Source organism: Lipophrys pholis (genome assembly GCF_963383615.2).
Source record: "Lipophrys pholis genome assembly, chromosome: 7".
NCBI classification, from domain to species: domain Eukaryota; kingdom Metazoa; phylum Chordata; class Actinopteri; order Blenniiformes; family Blenniidae; genus Lipophrys; species Lipophrys pholis.
Window position 1 is genome coordinate 27,169,583 of NC_137638.1, and position 12,447 is coordinate 27,182,029.

At 43.3% G+C, this 12,447-nt stretch overlaps 1 protein-coding gene across 6 annotated transcripts in view; it reads left to right on the plus strand.

The window, feature by feature from the left end:
* The window catches only part of fbrsl1 (fibrosin-like 1), a 313,228-nt gene that overhangs the window by 212,213 nt on the left and 88,568 nt on the right, over positions 1 to 12,447 (plus strand). For all 6 annotated transcript variants that reach the window (XM_080467382.1, XM_080467378.1, XM_080467381.1 and 3 more), the window contains exon 6: positions 7,526 to 7,555. In XM_080467382.1, coding sequence (XP_080323508.1) covers positions 7,526 to 7,555 — 30 coding nt within the window. The remainder of the gene's footprint in view (positions 1 to 7,525; positions 7,556 to 12,447) is intronic.

Here is a 12,447-nt window from a genome sequence, read left to right on the forward strand (position 1 = left end):
GTACAGCATGTATATGCATATGAACTGTGTGTGCACATCCGCGTGTTGGCTTGGCGGGATTAGTGCGGGAGGGAGAGGGAGAGTTGGTAGCAGCAGTGCAGAGAGTGAAAAAGAGCGAGAGAGGAGGGGAGTAGCAGTACAGAGCAATGCCTGGAGGCTCAATCTGTTCCTCACTGAGCTACATCAGTGTTAGAGACGGCGGCTCGGGCCGCGGGGAAGCCTCCACTCGCTCCATCAAACTGTCAGGCAGCCAGCGGAGCTGCACAGGGAGACTCTCAGCTGCCCCCGGGGCCAGTTCAAGTCAACATCCCATTTCCTTGCCTCCTCGCCTAATTTCTCCTACGCCCCGACTTAAATTTCCAATGCCCAGTGTCTGCTGCTGCAGCTCAGCAGCGCCGGGCCCGGGGCCATGTCAAAACACTGGGAGGTGCCGAGGGGTGTACATGTGTGCGTGTGGGGATGTGCACACGCTCACCTCTGAAGGCGAGATAGTGAACAAGCTGCAGTCACACAGTCTGCAGAGAGAAGAAGAAGCTGGGGGAGGGGGGGGGCATTGAAGACAAGATCCAAAAAAAACAACATAAATCAAGGTGGTTTTTTTTTTAACTCTCTTTCTTTCTTTTTCTTTTACCTATGTCCCGATTTTTCTTCCTCGACTATATTCATAACACAGTTGTGTATTCCCTGTCCCTTTAGGATTCTGGCAGTTTTCTTCTCTCTCTCTGAGCTGAATAAATGCTCCCTGTTCCCCCATACATCTGCCATTACTGTCTGTTTTTTCCTCGCCAAACCACTCCAAGGATCACACCAACAGCCAGCCAGCTCTGTCACTCCCCCCGGGGTTTTGCTGAAAGCAAAGGTTGAGGGATTTCTTCTTGGAGAGGACAAGGCAGTCCTTTAATTTAGTGAAGACGGGGGACAACTCTTCAAGTTTATCCACACCGCTATCACCATCAATCTGTCCATGCACTGTACCCCCTCACCCCCACCCCCACCCCCACCGCCCCCCTTTTCCTTCTTGACCTCACCACATACTTTGCATGGAAGTGAATCAGAGCGCTGCCAGGTCTCAGTGCTGTTTACATGGACTCTGGGTAATGTTAAAGTCTGCTTAGTTTGGCCACAGGTCGGGAGTATATCTTTCCTCACCCTGGCTTGATTTACATGGCCCCCGCTGACTCTTCCCTTAAGTGTGTCAGCTCTAAACCAGAGGTCTCTATGTCTGGTTAATGCAAAGAGCATTTCTCTGAGCTTGTCTTCTTCAATCCTCTTTCACTCTCATTCTCCCCCTGTCCGCTCTCAATGGGCCTCTGTGAAAGGAGCTTTCGCTGAAGCCGTCTCTGTTTGCACAGCCAACTCCGAGGTCCTGAGCTCAAATATGGTTTTGCGTGAGAGCCTGTCTCAGCCTGCTGGTCGATATCATTTCTGCCCGGCAGAGCTTTTTCTCTCAATCTCATTCCCCGTGGACCCTACATCTTCACTTGGATCAATACTTTCCTAATCCGGAGCTCCGAGCCTGACCCTGGGTAATCAGCTGACTTCCCATGCTGCCTGCTGGGGAGGTCAATGGTCAAATGGCCGTATAGATTTGATCCTGTGATCAAATCACTTTGCTAGGTGGTGCTTTCAGATACAGCTAGTAGTTTGAAGCACAATCACTCTATTTTTTTTTTCTCTCTCTTTGTGTTTGAGAGCACTAAATGCGGTGGTGTTTTTGTTGTTTCATGAGCCACTAAACCCTGATATCGTTACACCAGAGCCTTTAAGATTTCACACCACCTTACAATCATGAAGTTATTGAAGGCCTTTAAAGTTGCCATAAAGAGTTTTATATATTTAACTAATAGGTTGCTCTGGCAATACACTAACATGGAGTGAAATGTACTATGTAAAGACATGTGGAAACACTTTCTACTCACTTTTGCAAGATGAATCAAAGTAAGAATCGCCCCATGCCATAAAGCTGAAGAGCCTTTCGGGTATCTCTCTGCTGTTTCCGGCTTAACAGGGGGTCCCCCGGTGGACTCTGAGGCTCTGCGTCCACGCCCCTTCCTGAGTAGCCGCGGCGTCCACGTCTCCACACCTCATCCCGACAATCTGCGGGAGGGAAATTGCAGGAGAAAATTGGTGTTGTTCCACCAGCATCCCACACTGCTTTGGTCTTCAACTATCTGAATGGACCATTACCCCCTCTGTGTGCTCTCACTCCGGGAGGTCCTGCTTTGTCAGAACTCTGTATATGTCCCTGGAGAAATGCCTCCTAAATTGAAGCCATTTCTCCCATCAGGATGAGGACGTCTACATTTTTGCATCGATGACTTGGCACTTTACTCACTTGGATAAGGAACAAAGTCGCTGTTGTTCCACTTTTGTCAAAATGTAAAAGCCATATCACTGTCACTGTAGTGTTAGCACTGCTTTGGCCGTGAATATAACACAATCAGTTACAGTGTGTAAAATGCTGCTTTTCAGCCTTTTGGTCTTATTTCTCTCATTCTCATGGTAGTCATTGCGTCTGCTCGTAATTTAGCAGGGACGCACTTTTCACTGACTTCGATAAAGTACAGCCAGTCAAGCTTTCATCACAAATTGTATTGTCAAAGCACTCTTTTATGCATATGTTCTGTTTTCCTGCTTTTATTCATTTTATTTATTGCTTTATTTGTTTAGAGAAGGAACTGACAGTGACACTTAAATGCCAGCAGCTCTGGCAGCCTTTGTTTTTCTTATTTTTTCCCTACATTTCTCGCAGCAAATGCAGGGTTACGATCAGTATTCAGGCAGACAGTCATTGACGCCGTGCCAGCGTTTGCGTCGCTGGGCGAGTTCCTCTTCTGTTCCTCTCTCTATCTCTGAGGCAGAATTCATGGCAGACTGTCCTCCGAGTGTGACAAGTGGAACTGTGTGATTAATTTGGCCAGTCGTTTTAATGTGCTCCGGGACGCGCAGCGCTTATTGTCTTCCCCCTGCACGTCTATCGGAATCTGCCAGAGAAAATGTCCAGGAGAATCGAGACATCCATCCCTCCCTCTCCCTGTTTTCCTCCCTCTCGCTTTTTTCTTTTTTTTTTTTTTTCTCTTCTCTCTTCCGTCTCCCTGCTCGGCACTGCCTCATTTCAGGGCTGAGCTACAGGGTCGTCATGGGGGCCAGTCCAGGTCGAGGCCTGGCTCCAGCCAGGGCCGCTAGCGGAATAAATCTCCTGTCTCTGAAGTGTTGAAAGCTGTGTAAATGTCAAACGTGTCCGTCTGATGTGCTGGCTGAGCTGGGGGGTGGGAGGTGGGGGATTGGGTGGGGGTGGGGGGGAGTATTGCGGATGAGCCATCCACTGAAGCTGGTCCCTTGTTACCCTTGGTAGCTGGCGGTTGCCAGGTGCAGATGTTGCTGCTTGCTCCCTGCCTCTGAACGTCGAGCCAGTTTTTTTCTGCTTTCCTAATTTTTTATTTATTTTTTTGGTGGTGGTGGTTGGGGGGGGGGGGGCATCCACTAGGGGCTTGGCTCCTGTCAGGCAGCTTAGTGAGCAGAATACCTCTCCGATTTTAACAATGTCCCCTCTGACCAGCAGACGTGCTGTTTAGGGAGGCTCCTGTTTAGGGTTGTGGTTTTGCATTTCTTTTTTTTTTTCTTTTTAAACCACAAGGCTTTCTTGTATAGTCTTAACTGGAAATCATTTTCCCAGCGTGGATTGTCAAAGAAGCACAGAGTGCTAAATGACTCGGTGCTGTTCCCTCTACATCCACACACTCACAAATATGAACCAGTCTCCTACTTTTATTGTATTCTTCTCTGACTGGACTAAGTATAACAGCCCAACAGGGCAATCACATACAAAACCCGGCCTAACACTGCTTCAATTCGCCCATCCCCTCATTGCTGTAGTATCCCCCCTGCCTGTTCTTACTGTTGTTTTGTTCCCCTTTTCCACCTGCCTCTCTGTCCCCTGCTGTGCTGTGTGTCTCTCTCTGTCTCTGTCTGAGCCGTAGCTAGTATTCCTCTTTACGCTGTGCTGCAGTTCTTGTAAAAGGATAAGCACCCGCTGTGCTCTTTTGATATTATTTTTCCTCCTCGCCAGCTCCAGCCTTGTGAGGCCTCATCTCTTGTGTCATGGCTACTGCTGCAACAACAAGGCCAAGCATGCACCGGGGGAATAGACCGAGTCAATTGTTCATCTCCATCACGTCGGGTTTAAACTCGTCCTCAGTAATAGAGTAGAGCTCACAACCGCCGTGAGATAGAAGTCATCCGTTGAGCTGCATGCTAAGAATACATTTACACCGATTTCCTGAGGGTAGGGCCATGCTGGAGATTGGATCAATTTTCCTCTTCGTTTTTTTTTTTTTTTTTCTTTTTTTGGGGGGTAATTCATAGATAGATCAGGATGGAGAGCAACGTTGTTTTGAATGTGATTTCTTTAAGATAAAACGCCAGTGTGGTGAGGGAATAAATGGACGATGATAGTAGGTTGTGATGTGCTTGTATCTGGCAGCATTGAAATGGCTGGCAATTAATTTGTCTGGAATTTGCAGTCTGAATGGGAAACTGATTGACAAGAATCCAAAGCCACTTTCTTTTCTTGATGCTCTGCAGTCTGTAGTGATTGTCTTTAACAATCACGGCAGAGGACAAAAGAGGACATGCTGTATGGAAGACTCACCAATGTAATGTTTTCATTGTTCAAGTTCGTGTTGGATTGTGCCCATGGGTTCTTTCTCTTTTTATTTTATTGTTGACAGTTGTAACTTCTTCTAATCCATTTAAATTTTAACAGCGTGTTATTATTTTTTTTATTTGTGCAACATTGGTGTAGTGGTTTGCTCTCACAGTAAGAATATTCCCCATTTTAGTCCAGGCTTTGGAGCCTTTCTGTGAATATGTGTATTTGTGTTATCTGTTTCCTCCCACAGTCCAGAAACATTGATTTGAGGCTAATTAGTGACTGTAAATGTTCCTTTACATGTGAATATGACTGTGTTGGATTGTTTTTGTGCTGTGATGGACCTGAGACATTTCCAGAGTTTATTCAGCCCAACTTTGATGGATGGAAGTTTTTTTTATTTGAACGGAAAAAGTAGATATTTGTGATGATTAACAATCCGCGTTGCGGTAGCAATAGTGGGATAAAGCTGGATGGATGGATGGGTGGATGGATGACCATTTAAATCCCATTTGAGATGGGATGTTGTAGCTGTCGCCACTTTTTAAATTATGGCGATTGGCCTGTGTTCACTTTTTTTCCAGTTTTCTATGACAAGCCTAAAAACTCAGCTGGTTGAAAGATTCATAGTAAACATATTACAGGTTGTTGTATTTGAGAAAAAAAGTTTGGGAATTTGATCTTTTAAGATTCCACACTGCCAAAGTTTAAGTCAGTGAACATCAAATCGCCTGATGTTAATGTTCAATCAGGTTCAATCGGAAAGGAATGAGTCAAAAAAAGTTCAAGCTCATGTCTTTTGGAGGAAAACTCAATGTGGCCACAGTGAGACATTAAACACGATGAGTGCAGACCAAAGATGTTTCAGGAGGAGAGCTTCACACAAATTGTGTAGCCTTCGTGAGCAAATGTAAAGAGTTGGAAAGTAATTGATTACACATCACACCAAGTGAAGCTTAAAGTTGATATGGTTTGTCCAAAAGTCCAAAACTCAAAGTGATTCTTTCAGTGTCTCCAAGCACAAAACCCCCCGGGGACGGCTAAAGAAGCAGAAAGGGGGGAAAGAAAACGAATTGGTAGTGCCAAAGAAAGACAAGAAAACTTTCCAACAATTTGCTTCTGAACAATGTTTGCATAAATGGAAGGTCAGAGAAAATAACCTTTTCAATTGCACAAGATTACAGTTATTGATTGAGTTTTATTGAATAAATGATTCAAAGGGCAAAACTTTCTCATTGTTGAAATGAACTACCGTAATCTTTTCAAATGTTTGTTTTTCAAGACCAATTATGAAGAGTTACGTAAAAGAGGCTTCAGCAACAATAAATGGTTGAGTTAGATTGGCTTTGAGTTAAAGCTTCTGCCAGCTGTAACACTTGTTGTGGCTTGGTAGGCTGAATCATGGGTTATGGACCCCCCCTCGCCCATAATCATGCCCCAGTTTTCCTCCACTGAGAGATCTTGGCCACTGAGCCTTTGCTCTGATTGCTCTCGTTATTTAATTATACATTTGGACCCACCGCGCTCACAACAAAGGGCCGCTGTGCCTCCATTGACCCAGCTCTCTCCTCATTGTACCCGGCTCTGAAAGGGAGTCAAACGAAATAAAGAGGGTCCACTTAAATATGTTGCCACAGGGACTTAATTGACAGATTGAAGGCAGTTTTTCACTGGAGACGTCTCTCTCTCTCTCTCTCTCTCTCTCTCTCTCTCTCTCTCTCTCTCTCTCTCTCTTTCTCTCTCTCTCTCCCTCTCTCTCTCTGTCCCTCTCTCTCCCTTTTCTTGAGTTGCTCTGCTCCTCGTGCTTCCTGCTGTGAGGTCCAGTGGGACCGGCCTGCAGCTCCACGACTCCTGTTTCCATAACTTCACCATCCATTGTCTCGAGGGGAGAGAGTTACCAGCCAAGAGCGTTTAGCAACAAATGAATGTGAGAAGCGGAAGCAAGGGTCTAGTGAGCAGGATTTGAAGTTCAGGAATGTGGCAATAAAATTAAAAACAAAAAATCCAGCAAATGCCTTCAGAGTCATTGGCTTTACTTTAACTTAACACGTACTTTTCCACTGATGGTTTTTATTAGTTGCTATTAAAAAAACAAAAACAAACATGGCATGCTTGAAATGAATGACTGGATCTCGGTATCTGCAGGATTCTCATCATGTTTGATAGTGACAAGGTCTGATTATTTGTTTCCTTGTTTTTCCTCTCTCTTTGGATATTTGAGCCTGATCCCAGCATATTTTAATACCAAAAATACTTCTGAAATTTTGAGTGTTGAAGACAGACCGTTCTTCACTGAATAGAGTGTGATTTGGCCTTTGGCCATGCTAGACAAGGCATATTTCAGAATACAAGCTCTCTTGTTATTCTCTTCCTTTATCCCCGCTGAAGTCTGACATACAAATTAAAGAGTGGTTTGTCACAAGGCGGATTTGAAATACCACCCTTAATAGGCACTGCATCGGAGAATTCAAAGAACCTAAGCTCTCGGTGTCCTTGAGATGCTATCGTCCAATTTTAAAGCACACTTAAAAGGCTAAATGACAAGCTGCAGCTGAATGCAAAGTCACTGAACAGGCTCTTTATAACAGAACCTTGTGTGTAGTATTATTCCTTTTTTCATCTTTTGCAAATTCAGTAGCATTGAATTGGCAGCAGAAACACCAGAATGGCGCTCAGTGCCGCTTTTGAAACTTGAAAAAACTCTCTCAGACTACCGCACTCTCCTCTCCCTCTTCATCCTCAGCCGTTTGCACTGAAAGCTGACAGTGAATGAGAGGTTGCACACAGAAATAACATCTGCACTGATTATGCTACTGCAGGGAGCCAAATGAATAATTCCTTATATTTCCTGTGTCTGTCTCTTTTCTCTTACAGTGTGACAGCGAGAGTGACATTGACGACAAGGTAAGACTGCTTTTCCTGTGTTTATTCACCCACCACATGAAGTGGCTTAGAGTTGTGAATAACAAATTTGAGCTCTCAACTAAAGAAGTGAGACAGTCATTGAGTGCTCACCCAAAAAAAACCAACAAAAAAAAAACCAGGTGAGGGTAAAAGACAGTTGCCCGTCTCTTCACTGTTGATTATTTGCATCATACAGAACATCAAAGTGACAAAAAATGTGGAGCAGGGAACAGAAAATGTGTTAGTTTGATGTTTTGGGAGGGGGAAAGAAATAGACTTTACATTCAAGTATGTCTTTCGCATTTCCTCCAGTCAAGATCACAGTGTGTTTCTTATTGTCTCTGCATCACGTCACTCTCACCACGGGTTGTTGGTTTTTCTGTCGTCTTACAATATTTTATCTCAAGAATGCCTGATAGGTAGTCATTCCAGTTTGATATTCTTGAGGTCAATGATTTAAACCCCCGTTCACACGACGACGTTTCAAGAGAAAATGCTCCGTTTTTGCGTTTTCGTTTGAGAAGATCTTTGATTATGCGCTGTTGGTTGTATTTGTAACGAAGCCACACACACATGCGCGCATCAAACTATCAACTATAAAACTACCAAGAGAATATGGACTGGAGTAATGACACTCAGGAGGCAAACATTATTGTTATTGTCCATTTACCGTAATTTCCGGACTATAAGCCGCTACTTTTTTCACATGCTTTGAACCCTGCAGCTTAAAAAATGACGTGGATAATTTATGGATTTTTAAGGGGTTAACAGGCTTCATGCCGCCAGATTCTACTTCTGCATGTAGATACATGCGGTTTTGAGCTTCTGCTTCTCCAAAACTTGCCTTTAAAGGGATATTTATGCTCTTCATGACCTCGTCTTGTGCTACTTTCCGTGGTCCGGAACTCCAGCGGGTGACGACCGTGAGTGATGCGTTTAGGTACATCACCACGTAAAGCCGCCCTGTTAGACGTGGCTGAGAAATCTTCCTCCTCAAATCACAATCAGCAAATAACCGATAAAATACTTTATCAACAGAGAGAAAACCCTGTGGTTGTGTATTTCTCCATCTCTCTCTTGTTGTTTCTCCGTAGCAGGCGGACGACACACACACACACACACACACACGCAGCGCTGTGTGCAGGAATTTCCAGCACTATAAAAGTGAGATTTGTGGGAATTGATGAAAATTTGAGCAACCCGCTCATTCTCTGCCCTGTCACAACGTGGACACCTGCAGCTTATAGTGAAGTGCTCAATTTAATGTGCGAAATTTTGCTGGTGCAGCTTATATCCAGGTGCGCCCAATAGTCCGGAAAATACGGTACTCGCGCATGTGGTAATTTCATAGTTGAGTCACCCGGAATAACAATCCAACTTAGTCGTTCGGCGTCTGAATGTCTCAGTACTCACGGTTGTTAATGTTTATAGCGCATTGTTCTCTGTACGCATGTGTGTGGTTTCAGTACAAAGACAAACAACAGCACCCACTAGTGACCCAACAGGAAAACAACATTGTTTTCAAAACTTTGCTGTCTCACTGCGAATCTTTTATGAAACGAAAACGTTGCACAATAACAGTCTAGCATTATTTGAATTGCAGAATCGCGAATTGTTGAGCAGCAATATCGCCAAGCTCACCATTCGACAATCCGACAGCGGTCTATCAGTGTCACCTCGGTGTGTTTATTTGTCGCAGCCTCGGAGGTGGTTTGCTGATGGCTGCCACCTGGTAACAAGATGAAACGCCTTCGGGGAACCTCGCGCATCCTAATTCCTCCACAGTTTAGCAATTACTCCCTGGTAAATGAATGAGATAGCATGCCTAATCTCCTGTAAGCTTAGCTCCCAGTTCTGTGGAAATGTCTGCTGCTCTCCCCATAAATAATACATTGATAGCAGGCCCAATTTGCATTAACTGTAGCCTGGCAAGTCAATAGGCTTTTATCTCTTCATTGAAGCGAGAAGGAACCGAGGGCGCTTGCTAGTTGACACGACAGAGAGACATAGCAGGCCTGTCAGTCTCCATACGGATCCCTGACATCACTGTGGGGGGTGGAGAGGGAAGTAAAGTAGGAGCGGAGCTCTTGGAGTGTTTTTTCTTTTCAGGGTTTTGTTTTCCCCTCCACTCAGTTACCTGAAACTCATAACAGTTTTATATAGTGTCACAGAATTTGACATATAATATTTTAAAAGTTTGATACTGTGATAAAAAAAAACAAATAAAACAAGGCCGCGAAGAGGAAGAAAAAAGTGTGTATGTGTGTTAGTGTGTGTGTGTGTGTGTGTGTGTGTGTGTGTGTGTGTGTGTGTGTGTGTGTGTGTGTGTGTGTGTGTGTGTGTGTGTGTGTGTGTGTGTGTGTGTGTGTGTGTGTGTGTGTGTGTGTGTGTGTGTGTGTGTGTGTGTGTGTGGAGAGGGTGCAAGCAGCGCCTTCACAGCTTTGCAGAAACGCATCTGTGTTTCTGTGTTGGTGAGGTGTCAGGCTGTCTGTGTGGAGAAACAGCTCCACGTTTGGTGTTTGGCACCAGTTATTTTTGCCAGGTTGGGTAAAGCGGGATGTATTTCAAGACATGTTGGACCATCAGTCATAGCTGCCAAGATTTCACCTTGCAAAGATGTGTGTTTGCAACTTCATGTTTTTCTGCTTTAGATCAGGGGCGTCAAACATAAGGCCCGTGGGCCGAACCCGGTCCACGAGAGGCTCCAATCTGGCCAAACCACCAAGCAAATAGTAAAACTTTTGACAATAACAAATTTTTTAAAGAAATTAGTAGTGGATAAAACCGAACACTGAGATCCGAGCTGATATATCAACATGAAATAGAAGTTTTGGGAACAATTTACCATATTTTGCATCAGAAAGTATCATTAAAAGGGGCTTTGTTGTAGTTATTTTTGATAGTAATTGTTTTATTTTGCAAAAATATAAACATTTTCATCATCTATATCTGCACCACACAACAAAAAAGACTTTGAAAGATTATATTTAAAGGCTATTATGGCCCTATTTTACTACTGTTTGTAACTAAAATGTGTTTCACAGCCCTAATTTACTTCTTCCAATCTTATGATCTTTTAATCGTCTTCTCAGTCCGTCCAAGTACCCTCAGGTAAGACACTGAACTACATGTCAGTATATTTACAAATGTGCAATACATGAAATAGAGAAAATGCTCTACAAACGAAATCAAAAGTGTAATTTTCACTTGTGAATCATCTGTCAAAAGCGGATGTCGTACCTCTGGTGTTACTTTTATTGCAAGATGCTTTGCACTCGTACGGTGATAAACATATTCAATGGATCCGACTGTCAGTGAACAATAAAGGTGTTGTCGCAATGTGATACCAAGACTTTTCATGTGAATCCCAAACCTGAGGCTGCAGAGTAATACCAAAAGCGAAAAACACAAATGAAAGTCACAGGCTGAAAAACTGTTTTCGGTTTAATGTGCAAAACTACAGATTTTCACTCCGAGATCCCTCGCTTGCCGTTTTCGTGTCTCGTTGCTTTGCTCTCAATTCTTAGTTTCCCTTCCCACTGAGCTTCTAACTTAAACTTGATCTGCTTTTTTTGCCATAACTTTGACTCCCAAAGCATGGATTTGCACTTAAAATAAGAGTCGCCATTTGCCCTCAGTATAGATTCTCATCTAAATCATGGAGATTTGTGAAGGGTGAGAATAGAGGTTTCAGCATTGAATAATTGTCCAATTGTGTCAGACTCAGCCTTTGAGGACACTTTAGCTGGAACTAATATGCATTTTAACTCATCAGTTACACTGAAGTCACAAGAAATCATTTTAGTGTATTGTCTTGGAATAACACGAGCTTATGATTTAGAGGCTGCAGTGCAGCTTTTAAATGATGTCAAGCTTGCCATGTTTTTGTAATATGCTTATATCTTTGCCGCTAGCTAACATGAGCTTTGTATTGTGAGTAAGCAAAATAACAATCGGACACAAATGGCAGAAACACTGTGAACATATGTTTTTTTATTTTATTTTTTTTATCGTACACAATTCAGGATTTTGAGTGATATCAAGCTTCTTTTCAAGCTTTCATTTCATGTTCCCATGAACTGCTGCTCGCTAAAATGAGCTTCGCGTCAGCGAGCAGCATATGGTAAGACTGCAGTATTACACACAAAACAACTAAAAGCACTTTTTCCTTCAGCAGCTAGAATGTACTGTCTATTATGCTGCTCGCTTCATTTGCCACAGTAAGTTTTTGCAACTTCCACAGAGGAACCAAGTTTCTAATGGACATCAATCATGGATTTCTTTTTTCCAGTAAAATCCCCAACAGCCCAAAGTATTTTTCTTAACTCGCTGGCAGACATGTGGTAAAAACACAACTGCAGCAATCTCCAAGCTCAAATACAATGTGGGTTTTTGTGTCGCTTTATGCGTCAATTGTTTTTATGAGATTTACATGTTCGCTATTCGTCTTTGGCTGCTAGCTAGCATTAGCTTACACCTTAGCAGTCGAAGGGTTACTGCAAAAAAAGTACATAAGACTCAGTCCCGGGATTAAAGCTGCGTTTACAGGACGATGTTTCAGCTGAAAGGACATAGTTTTTGCGTTTTCGTTTTACAAAAGTGTCACATTTACACAGCAGTGTTTTAAAAACAGTGTCTGTTTACAGGGAAACATCAGATACGTTGAAAACAATGTAGTTAGCATGCCAGGCCTCGAGTTGGCGCTGTTTGTTGTTTTTATAATGAAACCACACACGTGTGCGCAGACGTTATAAACCTTAACGATGGCAAGCACACAGGCATTTGTATGGACAGGCGACCAAGTTGGATTGTTATTAATGTTTATAATTTGTAATACAGTCAGGAGAGACTTTGATTTCAATTATTTCACTGCTGTATTTTATCTACATCTA